The 18,287-nt window shown below is 39.7% G+C and overlaps 2 protein-coding genes across 2 annotated transcripts; both read right to left on the bottom strand.

The window, feature by feature from the left end:
* Positions 1–1,103: 1,103 nt before the first annotated feature.
* LOC103119130 (protein SET-like) lies at positions 1,104–4,538 on the bottom strand. The gene is made up of 2 exons (XM_007529379.3): positions 4,423–4,538; positions 1,104–2,458 (listed from the first exon to the last, which is right to left on the bottom strand). Exons 1-2 carry the CDS (start codon positions 4,536–4,538, stop codon positions 1,987–1,989), a joined length of 588 nt encoding a protein of 195 aa, XP_007529441.2. The 3' UTR covers positions 1,104–1,986.
* On the bottom strand, positions 4,535–6,178 carry LOC132534784 (elongin-A3 member B-like). Its single transcript, XM_060179219.1, has 2 exons — positions 5,488–6,178; positions 4,535–5,322 (listed from the first exon to the last, which is right to left on the bottom strand). Exons 1-2 carry the CDS (start codon positions 6,176–6,178, stop codon positions 4,535–4,537), a joined length of 1,479 nt encoding a protein of 492 aa, XP_060035202.1.
* Between the last annotated feature and the right edge of the window lie 12,109 nt (positions 6,179–18,287).

Raw genomic sequence — 18,287 nt, 5'->3', positions numbered from 1 at the left:
CACACACACACACACACACACACCCTGTGTGAACAGACGCATAAGGGGATACTCTACACCAGAAGTTCTCTACTGACCAGGCAGTTCCCTGAGCCTCTTCTTAGACGTTCTTAGCTCTCCAGTCACTGCCAACTGAACTGTAAGCTAACACTGTTGTAACAGGGTTACCTCCAAAAATTTGAATCTATAATTATAATATATAATCACAATTATATATTATGTGTTTGCCTTGAGCAATAAATGAAACCTCTTCACCCAGGTAAGAATTAGTAGTTTTGAGATCTGAAAATATCAGGGAAGAAGAAACTTAAATGAACAATTTTGACCTTTAGGCATCTTAAATAAGACAGGCTGGGAATATGGATTGACCAGTCAACACCCATGTTCAGCGGGGAAGCAATTACAGAAGCCAGACCTTCCACCTTCTGTATCCCATAATGACCCTGGGTCCATGCTCCCAGAGGTTAAAGAATAGGAAAGCTGCCAGGATGGGATATGGTGGGAATTGTGTGGACTTGTACCCCTCTTATCCTATGGTTTAGTCAATGTTTCCTTTATATAAGTAAAAAAAATTAAAAATACAGTATAATAATCAGGACATATATGAACATTTAGCTCTCTATAAATGCATGCATATATACTGGTAAACACACATATATTTATAAAGTATCTTCATACACAGGTATACATGCATGCATATGCACACTATATATAATAGTGCAAAGCAGCACAATACTGTAAGAGTGTGTGTATACATGTGTTAAGCCATTGGTCAGGGTGATTAGTCCTGGTACTGTTCTATAGAAAGGGGATGTATCTGCTTTTCTCGTTTGCACCCCTATGTCCAGAACAAAGCAAACCAGCTAACTTATACTCAGTAAGTGTGATCCTTGAAAATAGGAGTAATCCCTTTGATATTTCAGAGAGGGAGAATTTATTTGCACAGAGTTAGTGCAATATAACAACCTTTAAAAGACCCTTAATGATCACAAAAGATAAGATGCCATATATTCCTTCCTTATGTCACTAATTTGTTGTTAGTGGATATTCCCAGCTGACATAAAGTGTACCAGAAAATGGGTGATTTTCATGATTTAAATATATTTTATTATTTTTTTGTGTGTGTACACATTTAGTTTTATTGTAACAAAGCAACTTGTACACTTTTAACGTTTAAAACTGAGCATCATCTTTCCTTTCCAGTGAAAACAAAAAAGAAAATTTAAAAATAAACAGGAACAAAATCACAATTCCAAATAAGATCCTACAGGTTCTGCTGATTCTCCCATCGAGTGGCTGGGCTCAAGTCACCATTAGGAGATAATTTTTTAAAAGTGTAGTCTTAAAACTGCAAGGATGTCCATTAAACATCACAATTAAACATGCCAAAGGAGAAGCCATGTTGTCAAAATGCCCACTTAACCCACCCAACATCTCAAACCCACCCTTTGCTGACCTTCTATAACCCCATTTTTTAAAGATTTTTTTTTTGATTTTTTTAAACAAGAGAAAGTAGACAGATACATGTTGGTAAATGCTAACTGTCCATATTCACATAGAGACACAGTGTAATCTCTGAGCCCAATATACAGAGAAAGGAGGAGAAAAGCTAGAATTCTATGCACTACTACACAGGGGCCTAGCACCCTCCAGCTTCCAGCAGAGCTAAGGGAGCAGAAGGTTTTCTTTTTTCCCACAGAGCATGGTGGTATTGATTCCATAAGTTTTTGTTGAGACAGGAAGGGATAAAAATTAATTTGGAACAGAAAATGATAGAGATTCTTTTCAACTGTATTCTGCTCAAGGCATTTTCCCCCAAAATAAGTTGATAACCATGGTATAATGGCGAGAAGAGACCTCAAAAACAGGGTGACTGAGCACAAGGGGAGGGGGGAAAAAAAAGAAAAAGAAAAAAAAAAAAAAGACTGCAACTTGCTCCCAGGGACTAGAGAAAATTAAAAAAGGCTGGAATCCATCAGTGTTCCATTAGTCATCTTCTCCTTCATCTTCCTCTCCTTCCTCCCCCTCATCATCATCTTCATCTTCTTCACCTTCATCCTCATCTCCTTCTTCATCAATATCTTCTAATCCTTCTTCCTCTTCATCATCATCATCATCTTCTTCCCCTTCGCCTTCTTCATCATCCATATCAGGAACCTTTCCAGAATTCCATTTGATTTCAGTGGACTTTGAAGAAGGATCACCACTCTCATTCAGATGAAATTCTTTGGAGAGAACTTTATTTTCGAAGTAAGGGTTTTCATCAAAATAAAAATCTATTCTGTAACCTGATTTAATATCTTCAAATTCTGTCACTTCAACTCTTGTCAAATAATGCAGCGCCTCTTCATCCTCCTCCCCAAGCAGTGCAGACACTTGTGGATGGTTGACAAATGTTGTTACCCAAAAATTTGGGATTTTGCAGACACACACACACACACATACACACACACATAGACTTCATGAATGGCTTCCCACACTCTTCAGTGAACTTCTTCTGGCCCCTGACCTTTTTTATCCCTCTCATTCTGCCTTAATGGTCTAACATTTTCTTAGACAGCCAGAGATTTACTTCCTGTCATTATAAATGATTACAGACCACATTTTCTACATTTTTACAGAAGGAGAATCATATGGTTTTACACTTACTGCTGCTGGTCTTCATATTCTTGCAACCTGTATTACTTCGCTTTAAGATTTTATGCTTGGTGTCTATCAGTTTTTCATTATTTTATATTCTGGACAGTATCTAAGTCTGTACATATACTGCCATATCCTATTTCTGAGTTGGTCGATATTTGAACTGTTCCCAGTGTTTGCTTGTTTATTTACATATATATTTAAATATATATACATATCACTGGAGCTCAGTGCCTCCATGACAAAGTTACTGTTCACAGTAGCCATTTTTTTGTTGTTTAGTTTTTTACATGATAAGACAGAGAGAAATTGAGGACCAAGATGGAAGGAGAAGAATATTTTGCATCAACAAAAGCAATTTGTATTTCATTGATTTTTGTCTCTTTTGTATTTTATTCACTTACATAGTGACTTCATCATTTCCATTAATCCTCTTTGATTGAGTTTAATTTGCTCTTATTTGTATAGCCTCTGAATTTAAAGCTTTTTGATTGAGGTCTTTGTTCTTTTCCATCTCTCTCTTTCTGCTTTTCTTAAAAACATATGGTGTAGTTTTCCTTTTTTTATTCAATTAAATATTTTATACTTTCTATTTCTTTTCTACCCATAGGATATTGTAAATGCTTTTTTTTTTTAATTTCTGTAACACAGGGAAGCTATGTCTCTCTTGAATTTTTCTGTATTCCAGCATAAAGCTCTAGCATTCTGAGACTCCTTACATACTGTGGGGATTAAATCTGAAGTTACTTATCTACCCAAATGGTCTGATTTAGAGAATAATACAGCTTTTCTTAGCTTTTCAAAGATAAATGATTATACTTTTCCCCAGACACCTAGGTTAGCTGCAGATATCAGAGTATTATCGTCTTAGATATTTTTATTTCAAGGAGGACTGAGGCCCAGGAATTTCAAGATACCTCTACTCTACAAAAGCCAGACATTGATGATTTAGAGAGTCCTTAGGAAGATATATCTCCATTCCATATTAAGAGATTTAAAAAAAAACTATTTTCTTATTTCTTTTAGGAGGAGAAAGTCAACTACTTCTGTTCGCAAATGGCACAAATCATTATGTTTTTTTTTCTTTTTCCTTTATCTATTGTGTCTGACAAGTCACACAGGACAACTGAGCTTGTTTTCACCAAGGCTCTCAAGGCATATGAGAGGGGAGAGGAGGGGAATGAATTCACCTTTTATAGTAAGTAGTTGGAGAAAGAATCTGTCTCTGATACAAAAAAACAAACAAACAAAAACTCCTGTGCAATTTCAATATAGCATTAGAAAAAAATTGAATTTTACAACCCAACATAGATTTTGAAAATATTTATTTTACTTTCAAATTCTTTCTTTACAAACTTTTAAATTATCTATTGTCTAGAAACTGAGAGGAACTGAAAGGGAAGAATGAGATAGATACAGAAGTAGCCATAGCAGTACTTCACCACTTGTGAAGCTCTGCTCCTGCAGGTGGGGACTGGGAGTTGAACTCAGGTCCTTGCACATTATGACCTGTGCACTCCACCAGGTGCACCACTGCCTGGATCCATTATTACAGAATTCTAAGTCAACTTGATTATGGTGAAAGGATTTGTATTGGCTATTTACCTTTATTTAAACATTTTATGTTATTCCAAAAGTCTACTACATAGAGATCTGTTGTACAATCTGTTGTTCAATACATAGCTTAACTAATCTGCTAATCACACACACGGCCCACTTTTCCTCTTTGCTTACAAACATAGCAACTAACAAATTCCCAGCATGCCACAATTTCTCACTCACGGCCAATGATGGCTGAGAGCCTGGAGCCCCGGGTGGGTTGGCCTTCCTGACTGCCCTGGGTCTGGGTCTTCATGGTGCCCTGTGGCGCTGACAAAGGCAGGAACTCCCTGGTTCATCTCTGCAGCATTTTCTGGAAATCTTTCCTGGACTTGGCCATCAATGGGCCAGTTTTCTTGGCTGGTTTCTGGTTGGTGTTGAAGATCTTGGTGCTGCTCAGGAGGTTGGAGAGTGGCCTCTCACACGTGGGTTCTTCTGGGAGACCAGGGTGGATGTCCCAGGCTGCCTGGCTGCTCCTCAGGTCCTCTGGGGCTGATGGGCTGATGCCTTGCTCTGAGCTGGATGCACCTCTCTGCTCCCGGGGCTTGTTCAGGGTCTGAGGAGGCCTCTGAGCTCCAGGACGGGAACGGTCAGTGGCTGAGCCTTGGGGCTGAGTGTGGAGACCCAGCCTTGGGCCTGGGTCTCTGGCTGCTTGTCCTCCTGACCTTCTGCCTTGGGCCTCCTGAAGCGGCAGGGACCTTGTCTTCTGGGGTGTGTGCTGTGGCTGGCTTTTTTGTTTCAGGAGACGAGTGCACTCTTGGTTCCCATCTGTTTTTGTCTCTCCCTTGAGTCTCTGGTGGGTTTTCTGCAGTTGCTCAGACTGAAGAGGAGGGCACATGTCCTCACTGGGTTTCAGGAGGGGCTGGGGCATTCTTGAAGGCTGGGAGAGGGCCTTTTCCTTGTGCTGACCCCACACGCCCTGCTGGTGCCTGTTCTTACCTCTAGGGAGAGAGTTCTGCAGGGATCCCGCAAAGACAGGTGTCTTAGAATACCTTCTAGAGAAAGGGCACTCAGAGTCTTGCTCCAGCTGAGAAGAACATTCCCACAGGTGGAGATCGTAGTGGTGGCCTGGCCCAACAGAATCTGAAAGGTGATCATCCTGGGTCCCCAAGTCCGGGAGCTGGGACTCCTGGCTGCAGGTAGCAGGAGTCCTCCTTGCTTCCTCCTTGTCATTCTTTTTCTCCTTCTTCATCTCCTCTTTCTTCTTTTTGTCCTCCTTTTTCTTTGTGTACTTCTTTGTCTTCTTGCTGGGCTGGTCATATTGGAGGTAAGCTTCAAAGGACATGGCTGGTAGCTCCCATGCCTCCTCCTCAGTTGGCTGTTGGCTGAGGCTTGGGGTCTCCTGAGAGGTCTGCCAGGGGTCTGGTCTAGACTGGGGCTTTGCTTGGGAGTCCTGTGCAGACTGTTCATGCTGAGGCTTACAGGCCTTTAGGCAGGCAGTCATGGTGCAGGGCTGGCCCTGGCTGTGGGCTAAGGCCTCATGACTTTGTTCAGAGGAGAGAGTCTGGGGGCTCCGGTGCTTGGAGCAGCCCCTGTGCCTCTTGTGTCTGTGCAGAGGAAGGCTAAGCTCTGGGTTGGTGGAGGCTTGGCCCTCTGGTGCTTCTCGGTGTCCTTGAGGGTCCTGGTTGTGATCTGCCTCCTGGGGGCCCTTTGGGGCCTGGCTCCTGGCTGATGCCCTGGCTTCAGATTCTTGGATTTTCTGCTTTTCCATGATTATCTGCCAGTATGTGGTCAGATCTCTGGCTATACATCCCAGCTGTTCATACCTTAGTAGGCGCCTCACGCTTCTGCAGAGACTTGTCTGCCTCAGGATGTCTGGCGAGATGGGCAGCATCAGGAGTTTCGCGAACAGCCTCAAGAACTTCTTGGGGTGTGGGATGCAGTCTAGGTCGGCCTGCAGCTCCTGGGCCTTGATCAGCACTGATTTCTCCAGCTCCATTCTGCCTGGGCTCCTGGCTTCAGCTGGCTCCTGGCTCATTGGGTTCTCTGGGTCCTGAGCAGTGGGTTCAGGGCTGTTCTATGATCTTACTTGCTAGAGAAGATCGGTGCAGCTGTCAGCTACAATCCTGGACACCGTCAACTCACTGGCTGGAGGGCTGGCAGGCTGGCAGGCTGGCAGGCTGGCAGGCTGGCTGGCGGGCTGGCGGGCTGGCGGGCTGGCGGGCTGGCGGGCTGGCTGGTGGGCTGGTGTGCTGGCTGGCGGGCTGGCTCACTGGCAGTGTGGCTTATTCCACTCTGCAGTCTGAAAATGAAGCATTTCCCCAGCAGTCTCCATTTTATAAGGGCACAGGGGGGCTGCTTCCACAGAGCCACACCCAAGACACACTGCCTGAGGCAACATCACATCTTAACCAGTCTCACTCCTTGCCCTCAGGCTACCTGTACTAGGCTAGGATCTTTATAGGATTAATTTGAGCAGATTAGGGTGGGTGTTGGTCAGGGTTAAACTGGGAAATCCTATCTGACCTAAATGACAGGGAAGTTTTCAATATTTTTTTTATTTCTTCTCTTTAATTTTTATTTATAAAAAGGAAACACTGACAAAAACCATAGGATAAGAGGGGTACAAGAATAATAATAGCTAATAGCTAATAGCTTTCCTATTCTTTATCCCTCTGGGAGTATGGACCCAGGGTCATTATGGGGTGCAGAAGGTGGAGGCTCTGGCTTCTGTAATTGCTTCCCTGCTGAACATGGGTGTTGGCAGGTCGATCCATACTCCCAGCCTGTTTCTCTCTTTCCCTAGTGGTTTTCTGTACAAATTGAGTGGTTTCAGGTCTGAGGATTTTAGGATGTATTTCTTTTTTAAAAAAAATTATTTATAAGCTCTATTTACTGAATAGAGACATCCAGAAATCAAGCAGGTTTGGGGAGGGTGGAGAGGGAGAGAGAGAGAGAGAGAGAGAGAGAGAGAGAGAGATACCTGCTGCACTGCTTCATCACTTGCAAAGCTGTTTCAAAGTTATGGATTTGTCAAATTATTTTATTTTTATTTATTTAATTATTTTATTATGGTTTAAGGGCATTTTTCTTTTTTCATCATTTAGAAAGACTGGAGTGATGGTGCATTCTAGCATTACAAAAGTGTGAGATATGCATCATTAATATCTGTTTTATACTAAGCACTGCAGGTATAAACTCGGGAAATGTTTATATTTATTTATTTATTTTACTAGAGCACTGCTCAGCTCCTTCTTATGGTGGTGCTTGGGGATTAAACCTGGTACTTCAGAGCCTCTGGAATGAGAGTCTCTTTGCAGAACCATTATCCTACCTGCCCCACCCTGTATCCCTATATTGTTCTATTAGCAAGGGAAAGAGGACAGATCATCCCTTCTGAACACTTGAGCCCAATGATCATCCTACTTCCTCATGTGCTTCAGTCCATTGTTCCCTGCACTGCCCACAGCTTCAGTACTGATGTTTACATCCTGGGACACTTCCAGTGAATTTCTGTGATTAGTGTCAGGCAGGTGTCTGATGTCATGTTTTGGCAAAGTAGATGACTGGTGACATTTGAGCATGAGAGTCTGAGATCCATCATGATATCCAATGTACTAGAGTGATATCCTCTCTCTCTCTCTCTCTCTCTCTCTCGTTCTCTCTCATCAGTAGTAGTTTGAAAACAGAGTAAGATGAGATCGGGAAGGGGGTCTGGAGCACAGACAACACCATATGTTGTAGGTAGAAGCATGTCAGTATCTGCAGCCTTGGTCAGACTTTATGTGAGCTCCAAAGTCGTCCTCTGAGAGTTGTTCTGTGAGGTTATTGTTCCAGTGTGGCTGGAAGGCACATTGATTGTTCTCAGGATTTTCCTGCCTCCTCAATCATCTTAACTTTTAAAGATAAGGAATGTAATTCTAACAACTGTATCAATATTGTTAATTCTGATCATTTTGTTGGTGCTTGGCTTAAGCTAACCAAAATGCATTGACTCAGTTCTAGAAGCTAAACACTGGAGCAAGATCACACTGTTGACAAGGCCAGACCACCTCTGAGATTGCCTCTTCTAACTCTGATATTTGCCAGACTGATGGATTTGTCAAGTTATTTATTTTGGTTTAAGGGCATTTTTTACTTTTTTCATTTTACAAAGATTGAAGGGATGGTGCATTATGACATTATGAAAGTATGAAATATGCATAATTAACATCTGTTTTGTACTACCATTAAGTTCACCACTAAAAGGTCCAATTCTATCCATTACCATATAGCCAGCAGTTCTTATGTGGGGCACAGGGCATTGGATGATGAGACACAACTCAACAAGAGACCACAAGAGGCACTGAAATCAAGAAATCTATTACTCACAGATCTGGGGGTGGGGAGGGGATCTGCCCAACCCGGCATGCCTTGAGGGGACACATGAGAAGTTCAAGGCAAACTACAGACAGAGATACAGGAACTGGAACACATGCCTTCATTTGCTTCTGGTGGCAGAGGTGGGAGCACTAAGGCTAATATATGACTGATCAGTTCAAATTCAAGGAGCAAGAGGGATGTTGGTAGACATGCAAATGTCTGATCTAAGGAGCCCAGAGGAGGACACAGCTGGGAAGTTGATGGGGGATCACTTGGGTTTTTCTAGCTGCTAATCAATAACCATATATAAAGACTATGAATTTTCTAGAGATGGAGTCACAAATAATGACAGAGTGAATTTAAATAACAGAAATTCATTGCCTTATGCTTCTGTACACAAAAGGAGAAGGGAACATGGGTGTTGGCAGGTGCATACTCACTTTTTCCCCCCCCTTTTGTCTTGCCCTTATCGTTTATCATCATTGTTGTTGTTGTCATTGTTGTTGTTGGATAGGACAGAGAGAAATCCAGAGAGGAGGGGAAGACAGAGAGGGGAGAGAAAGATAGACACCTGCAGACCTGCTTCACCACCTGTGAAGTGAACCCCCTGCAGGTGGGGAGCCAGGGGCTCGAACCAGGATCCTAGCACTGGTCCTTGCGCTTAGCACCATGTGTGCTAAACCAGCTGTTCACTGCCCAGCTCCCTCAGACTCACTTTTAAACCTTGTACATATCATTTTATAAGTGGAAAATGGACTCCTCTCCCAACCAAGTAATAAGCAGCCCTGACCCTGCTTAGCTTCTAAGATCAGACAAGATTGGAAGTATGTGGTATTGACTGTAAACTGGTTCATCAAAAATGCAGTTTTGAGAAAAATATTTTAGTTCATCAGAAAGGACGCAAATCCCACGAGAAAGGGAAAACTAATGGGTATTTAATCTGCAGTAATATGTTTTACTCTTAAGATTTGAGTTAACCCAAATAACCAATTATCATCTCAAAGCACAAAATTACATTTAAAAATAACCTATTTGAAAACTCAACAAGTTATTATAAAGGGGCTCTTTACCTGAAATATTTATATCTGCTTTTGAATAAATTAGAGAAGAATGTTACTTGAGTTTGCATTTAATTAGTCCTTTGGGGATATTGTGAGCCGGAAAATTACCACTGCAGATGTAAAGTTTCAGAAAATGAAAGTGATTAGTGCCCTCATGTTGTAAAATTATTGAAAATTACATTAGTTAAAATTATTCAAAAAAAAACACTACAAAGTATTTTCTCAGTAGAAATTGTACATGTTATGGGAAGAACAAATGTAACATTAGATATTCTTTATTTTACCAATAGGACAGCTTTACACTAAAACAATCTTTTGAGAAAATTCAATTTCATATACTGCTGAAAAAAAACACTTTTATAAAAAGATTTCAAAATAACAATATCAATAAATATTATGAAAATATTAGATGGACTATACATTACCATGTGTTTTAAAGTTTCAATATTTCCCTATCATTCTTTATTTTCACTTAGTACCTCAATTACTAGAAATAAATTTTAAACTTAGAAGGTTTAGATAAAAGAAAGTGATGTGAAGATAAAAGTCTTCTCATCCATTACTCCCATTATAGCATATTAGTCTGGGACACTTTGCAAATTAATGAAGTGCTACTGGCGCACTATTTTTAAAAGTCACACCTAGATCAGATTGTCATAGTTTAAAGTGTTGTAATCAAATCCTATAACAATTTAATAACAACAATTACGATAATCTAGGTGAAATAGGGGAGGGACCTCTCAGAAAGTTACAGAGCACAAAAATGATGCAAGAAGAAAGATTAAATTCTGTTGTATTCCTCAAAAGGTATGTTTTTGTTTGTTGTGGCATTGGATAAATTTACTTTATCTCAACATCTAACTTTTATCTCCTTTTTAGAGACCATGTGAAACTTTATTTGTTCTTTTGAGTTTCAGGGGAGCTTCCCGATGTCTACTCTGCGCACCCATTGTTTAGAGATCAATCAGAATTAAGGATACCTTGTTCACAACGTTTCCCATCACTCTTCCTTTATCCCCTGACCTATGGAACTTACTCCTCTTTCTACATTGTGGGAACATTACACTCTGTTAGCCCGTAAGACTGAGGCATTTTTTTCCTCTCTATTGTAGCCTCTCTGAAATAACAGACATATGAAAACAGGCAGAAACAAAACCAAAAGTGTATTGATAGGAAACAACTGTATTCCATGATTCAAACACAAGCCTCCATTCGATGTCATCTTCTTTTGTCCTGGTCAGAGAATAGTAATTAATTTGTGGAGAAGGCTGTTGAAATTAATTAATTAATTAATTTATGCAGAAGAATATTCTGCCCCTTGGAGATTTCTACATTATCCACTTACTTATGTCTGTATCTGACTTATTAAGCCATTAGCATTTCTGTATTTTTGAAATAAAGAAAAGCGGCCAGAGGGAGTTGGGCTGCAGTACAGTGGGTTACAGAGCTCAAGGACCTGAGTAAGGATCCCAGTTTGAGTCCCTGACTCCCCACCTGCAGGGGGGTCACTTCACAGGCTGTGAAGCAGGTCTGCAGATGTCTGTCTTTCTTCCCCCCTCTCTATCTCCTCTCTTCTCTCTGTCATATCCAACAACAACAACAGCTATAATAACAATAAAAACTACAACAAGGGCAACAAAATGGGAAAAAATGGCCTCCAGGAGCAATGGATTCATAGTGCAGACACTGAGCCCCAACAATAACCCTGGATGCAAAAAAGAAAGAAAGAAAGAATGAATGAATGAAAGGAAGGAAGGAAGAAAAGCAGCCAGAAAGTTCAAATTCCCCATGGGACATTTCTTTCTATTTAGGATGTTGGCCTTCTGAATAAATGAGTCTCTAAGATATATAAACAAATAAATAAAAATAAATCACTGCTGTTCCATGCAGGACAGTTTGGAAGTACCACTGAATGAACTTGAGGTACTAATAGATACAGAATTCCATATTCCTGGATGTCATGTTTATATGTTTATTGTAATTTTATTATATTTTATTTTATTTTACTTTATTTTATTTGGCCTCCAGGGTTATTGCTGGGGCCAGGTGTCAACACTATGAATCCACTGCTCCTGGCACCCATTTTTGTCTATTTTATTGGATAGCACAGAGAGAAATTGAGAGGGGAGGGGGAGGTAGAGAGGGAGAGAGACAGAGAACCGCCTGCAGACGTGCTTCACCACTTTTGAAGCCACCCCCCTGCAGATGAAGAACTGGGGCTTGAACAGAGATCCTTGCACAGCAGGTCCTTGTACTTTGTACTATGTGAGCTTAACTAGCTGCACCACCACCAGGCCCACTATATGTTTATTCTATACAACTGAACTACAATCACTACATTGTTTTTTATTTCTATAGTACAGATTCAGAAAGATCACACAAAGTAGAAATATAATACATAAAATTAGTATAAGTGAGAAATACACTCTATAGATAAATTGCTTATGCCTTAAGTATTGTTCACTTAAGACACATTAAGGAAGCAACTCATGTCAGAACTATAAGATTGGTCTCATGTCAGGCAACTAGAATCTTGTGAAATTTAGCATTTATTGGCCACATTTTATTTAACAAGATCATCCCAGCAGGTATTTCTCAGCAGTATATAAAAGAATTTCTCTAGGACCATTTAAGAAAATGTTGCTATTTATGATGTGAAACAATGACTCTTATTTCATCTCATCCTGTGTTAACTTTAGATATTCTGCTTCATTGCAATAGTTACTATTTTAGAGTCCTGAAAATGAAAGAGCCATTCAAAAACAGTGATGGAAATTATATTATTAAAAAAAAAAATCCTCTAGGGTCTGTGGGGTGGGAGATAGAATACATTTTACCATGTTTGTGAACAAAGGTTTGAGTCCCTGGGACCACATGGGAGTATCATACATAACAAGTACTCTCCTTCTCTGTCTCACTCTGTCTCAAATTAAAAGAAACAAAAAGACAGTGATGAGTCATGGGAGTGTACGGGCAATAAATCCAGCGTCTCTCTGCCTCTCTGTGTGTATGCATCTCTTTCTCTTATACACTCTCTCTCTCTCTCTCTCTCTCACATACACACACACACACACACACACACACACACACACACACACACACTCACATACCCAAAGAACCCAATTAGAAACTGGTTTGGAATTATAGAATTTACCCATAACCATCAATTTCATATGGTATCCTGCCACTGATTCACCTCTCATTTGGAAGAATATCTTTATGGAAATAAAATTTTGAGTGCTTTCAAAATGGTTTTGTGATGAACTTTTGGCACTGCTTGGTCAAGTGGAATATTTTCACAGTATCACATAAACTTGAATCTAATAGTATATCCCTATTTGTAACCATAGTTCACTTTAATTAAATCCCATAAACTTTAGTTTATTTGTTCAGCATAAGTAGTTTTGACTCTGAGAAGCTTTAAACTCATACTTATAAATATTGCAAAATGGACTGGGGAAATCAATTTATCATTGTTGTTAATAGTTACATAAAATTTTTCAGGGTACAGTGCATGTACAATATGACTTTTGAATCCAACTTTCCATCTAGATAAAATAATTGTATATTTTAGGTGATATTTTTGTAGTTTTTTTTTTCCTAAACAATGTGGTAGTATCTTTTGAAAATACCAGGAGTTAAGATTTATCCAACTGCTATTCTTTCTGTGTCTTTGAGAAATAAGTAATACTTATATACAGAAAAGTACACAAAACCTAGTGTTTGCTCAGAGATAGATAAGATTAATTAAGACTAATTATGTAGCAGTTACCTGCAAAACTAACTGAATTGTAGATCCTGATATGCAAATAAATTACTAAGAAGGGATTGGATAACAAGAAAACAGTGACTGAAGAACACATTCTGCATCTAAAGCCATTTAAAGCCATTTTTTTTTTAAAAAAAACTTGCTGATCAACTATAATGCATTTCCACATCAAATTTGCAAAAGCTACTTTGGAAGACAAAGAGAACTATGCTAATGATGGTGTCAGAACAGGGAAAGCCATGCTGCAGTGAAAGAAACAGTTTACTGCTTTGGGTCCAACTGTCTAACATTGTCTGTGAGACTTTCCTACAGAGTTGGATGAATACTCAAAAGTCTTTCATTTCTCAGTTACCATTTTCAACATATGACATCTTCAGTCTCTGCAAAGGGGGCATGAATAAAGTGGCAGTTCTCCCAGGGAATTTGTAGTCACATCTGAAAGGCATGTATATCATTCCACTGGCCCAAAATCAGTCATATAACCTGACTGCAGGAGGCTGGCAAGTGAAATTCTTCCTGAGAGTCCAACATAACAACAAAAATATGAAATTGATTGTCACACAGAGCTTTTCCATTGTCAAAATTAAGTTTCAACAAAGTATTGTGACTTCCTTTTAATGGAGATTACCTTACATTATGCTTTAAAAGTTACATATATGAAATTAACAATCATGAGTGACCAATAAAGTGAAAAAACCAAGCTAAACCAAGATACATTATTCCTCAAATTCTAACTACAAATTGAACATATTGTAATCTGGCATTAACAGAATAAATACAATTTATCTGCTCAACATAGGCATAGCATTTTTATAAGCCCAGCTTCTTATATGTTTCTGTACAAATTCAAGAATCATGTTTGTCAAGAAACAGAAAAAGTATTATAAAAGACCTTGCAAAGACAACCATAAAAACAAACAAACAAACAAACAAACAAAAAAGACCCCTGCAATTCAGCCTGTATCAGCTAACACAGCCTCTAGCAACTGTGTCCTCCTGATCTTTCAGATGTTTATCTGATGAGTTTGAGTTCTGGGCTATAAACTCAGTAAATTTCCACTGACTAGAGGGCAGGTATAAGTAAATAAGGAGATGTTTGTTTGTTTGTTTCCTATTTTATTGGATAGGACAGAGAGAAATTGAGAAATGTTACACATGTGAAAGGACTATAATTTACTGTGAACTGTAGACCATTAATCCCCCCTTTCCCAAGAAAGCAAAAAGAAACACTTGGCTAACAAAGCAAGGAGGACAAAATGGATTTCAGCTTTCAGCTCTCTAATAACCTTGACATAATTAGTGTTTTTTTACTAGAGTCTCATTTGTTGTTTCTGCATTTCTGATGACAATTTTTTCAAACATTTTACTCACTCCTGTGACTAGTTCCTTAACTAGCATTTGGATGTTGACCTCATTATCCTGTGCTTCAACCTTTGGGGGGGACTTTTGCTGGACATTTGTCCTGATTCACTTCTCTAATATTTCTTCTTGTTGGTTTAACCATTCTATATATTATGTTATGAGGTCCCTCTCTCAGTACTTTTTAAATTACTGACCACTCTTGCCTGGATTGACTTGTGTCTAAGTAAGGTACTTAAAAATATCACAGTTGTGTAAATTAACAGTTGTTTCAATGTTATCTCAACCCCTGAGGTGAAGCACAATGGCTGTTAATCCCTTTTATGCTCTTTATCTTTCTGAAGGCTATGGGAGCCTGTGGGATTTTTTATGGTAAGTAGATGTTTTAGTTTAATTAGTAGCGGCTACAGACAGACTATGACCCACATAGTCAATGACTGCCACCTCTCCAGATTCAAAGGAGGTCTCGAAACTTTACATCAGGCTCAACCTGACGCTGTTGACTGGCTATGGAAGAAGGGCAAACGGTAGAAGAAGTTTAATTAGTCAATCCTGACCAAGAGATAAAAAAGGGTGGGGTAGAGATAGCACAATGATTATACAAAGAGACTCTCACGCCCCAAGGTTCCAAAGCCTTGGGGCCAATTCTCTATACTGCTAGCAATCAGAGCTGAACCTGGCAGCAATACTTGGCCCTGTGAGTTTCAAGAGAAATCTGTTTGTACCCCATGGGTTCTGAGACAGTTATTCACCATGTCTCCCAATTCATCAGAATAGTTTGTTTGTTTTTACTTTTTTTTTTTGCCTCCAGGGTTATTGCTGGGGCTCAGCGCCTGCACCATGAATCCAATGCTCCTGGAGGCCATTCCCCCCCCTTTTGTTGCCCTTATTATAGCCTTGTTGTGGTTATTATTGTTATTGTTGATGTTGTTCATTGTTGGATAGGGCAGAGAGAAATAGAAAGAGGAGGGGAAGATAGAGAGGGGGAGAGAAAGACACCTGCAGACCTGCTTCACTGCCTGTGAATTGACTCCCCTGCAGGTGGGGAGCCGGGGGCTCGAACTGGGATCCTTAGGCAGGTCCTTGTGCTTTGCGCCCAACCCCCTCATCAGAACATTTTGTAAAGACTCCTACTATACAGCTCCACCTCCAGACCACCATGAGTGTAGATCTTCTCCTGAGTTGCCCAGTCAGTTCTTTGTCCCCTGATGTCATCACAGGGCCTCCTGGCTACTGCTCCAGCCTCCAAGGAACAGTAGCAGTGGGGAATCACAGTTGCAACTGTTGAGCCTCAGGGGGTCCTCTCCTCCCTTCAGCCGTCTTTTTGTTGATACAGTTCAGACAGGATAGGGACCCTCAACTGGAAAACTTCTGGGCTGTTACTAGCTGCTCCTGAGTAGATAAAGCCTTTTAGCTCCAGAAATCTCTCCTTCGGCTCCTCTCTGTCCAGGAGTCACGTGTTTGTACTCACCCACCATTTGGTGGGTTCCCAAAGTAATCCTCATCTTGTCTTGTTGCTGTTATTCTCAGGTGATACCCTTTACTATTCCTAATTGACCTGGAGAGCGAAACACAGTTGCTGCTACTCTCTATTTTTCTTTTAAGTATCACACCTCTATTATTAATAACACTCACAACTAAAACTGACTCTAAGTTGCTTCTGGTGGCTCATAAATGCTTTCTAAATTCTTTGGTCAACATTTACTTGAAATCAAACAGAAGCTTCTGTTAGCTATTAATGTCATCAAACTAAAGAACAATGGGTTATTCCTCATTAAGCCTCAGATAAGAAATACTCAGAAACAACACACACCCAATATTACAACCAGAACTCCTGTGATTAATACAATCAATTAATCAAACAACAACAAAGCACATTATTATCCTACAGCCTGGAACACCTTCCAGCAGACAAAGTGTAGGATTCACTTATATAAGATCCCAGACTTAATACCAAGCACAGCATATACCAGTTGGTATTCTGGTACTTATCTTCTCTCTTAAAATACATATTGACCTTTAAAAGGAACATTTTTGTATCCAGAATCAATACTAACAAACACTACAATACTGTGATTAGCTATTATGAATAACTGACATGATGATAGCTGGCCTCTTTACCTGTTGATTATAATAATCTTGCTCTCTCCAGCAAAAGCTTCATTAGCTGAGGGAAATGACAGAGAGGGAGAAAGAGAGTGAAATTCCATTGGCCATTAGACACAGGGCACCATATTCTGGAATTCTTCCCATACTACTACCCCGATAAGTAAGAAAAGTGATATGTACAGAAGATAGTCCTTTTGGCCAAGGCATGTCTATCAACAAGCTGAAACTACAACCAATTTGTACATGACTCCCTAAATTTACCTGTAAATGTCCACTGTCTCCCTGGCATAATACTCATTGGGTGTGAATTCTATAACAATCACAATGCACTAAAAGACCAAGGGGTATGGATATACTAGTCAATAAGACTGGGATAATACATTTTTCCATTCTTAATCTGCTTCTTATAATGCTCTCACCCCTACTGCCACCAAAGGGGCACACAGACTAAAAACAGCCTCTGAAATTCTGCTTGGTACCCATATAGGATGTGGGTCTCAAAGCTGCTTTATTGTTGCACTCAAACCCAGGTATCATCAAACAACATGCAACTTGGATTTTAAAATAATACTGGCTATAGGAATAAATTAGGAGTTCAAATATAATAACCATGGACTTTGAAGGTAGTTACCTCTTTCATAGTGGGCTGAGACCCATTGTATCAACTGGTAGCCAAACACAATTTTTGATCCTCCCAATGATTTTATAAATTCACTCAAACAAAACAGACTTTTAATCACTGAGCTGTGTATTTGACTTCATCCACTGTGCACCTTATCTTAAGATAATTAGCCCAGTGTAGGTAACTATGAGGATTCCCAGGGACTGCTACCCATTGGAGGAGCTTCCTGACTCAACGAATTCCCAGCTAACTGTTGAACAACATGATTTCAAATGTCCCATTCCAGATTAGTTATCCTACCCTCCCTTTCATTCCTTCTGTGAACTTGTTAGTGTCTGTTGTCCAAGTAAAGAGGGCAGTCTAGTTGTCACATCTTGGTCCTACACTTGTCCTTGATACACCTCACAATTTCTCAAACTCCCTGAAGTTGAAAACCTGAAAGGTAAGAACTGAAATGCCTTCAACTAAAAATATTACTTTATTTTTAAAGAGCTAAAGGAAAAAAAATTCCATGAGAGTTGCAACTTCATCCCCTATACAGATACTGATTTTGAATTATAGGTTATGGTCTGAAATGTATTTGCTTTTATAACTTAAAGACGTTATTTTCATTAGCAAAACAACTATAATTGGTGAGAAGTAATGCCTGGCCACTACTTTTACTTGTCTCTTTTTATATATGTTAAATATGACAGCCTGTTCTTTTCTCTGTCCAAAATATTATGAACAAAATGAGAAATATATATGGAAAGATTTATGAAACTCAAGTCTGATATAGCCCATATTTATATGCTTTGTACTATGCACTATTTCATATATAACAGAC

The sequence above is a fragment of the Erinaceus europaeus genome, chromosome 19 (assembly GCF_950295315.1).
Source record: "Erinaceus europaeus chromosome 19, mEriEur2.1, whole genome shotgun sequence".
NCBI classification, from domain to species: Eukaryota; Metazoa; Chordata; class Mammalia; order Eulipotyphla; family Erinaceidae; genus Erinaceus; species Erinaceus europaeus.
Note: the sequence above shows the minus strand (reverse complement) of the source record. Positions and strands in the feature narration are given on the sequence as shown.

Bases quoted from the DNA above. Each gene is read 5' to 3' on its own strand.
- LOC103119130 (XM_007529379.3), bottom strand. From the start codon at position 4,538: ATGAACCAGGGAGTTCCTGCCTTTGTCAGCGCCACAGGGCACCATGAA. The intron at 2,459-4,422 runs GTGAGTGAGAAA...CCATTCATGAAG, and splicing joins GCTCTCAGCCATCATTGGCC to TCTATGTGTGTGTGTATGTG.
- LOC132534784 (XM_060179219.1), bottom strand. From the start codon at position 6,178: ATGGAGCTGGAGAAATCAGTGCTGATCAAGGCCCAGGAGCTGCAGGCC. The intron at 5,323-5,487 runs GCAAGAAGACAA...ATCACCTTTCAG, and splicing joins CCTCCAATATGACCAGCCCA to ATTCTGTTGGGCCAGGCCAC.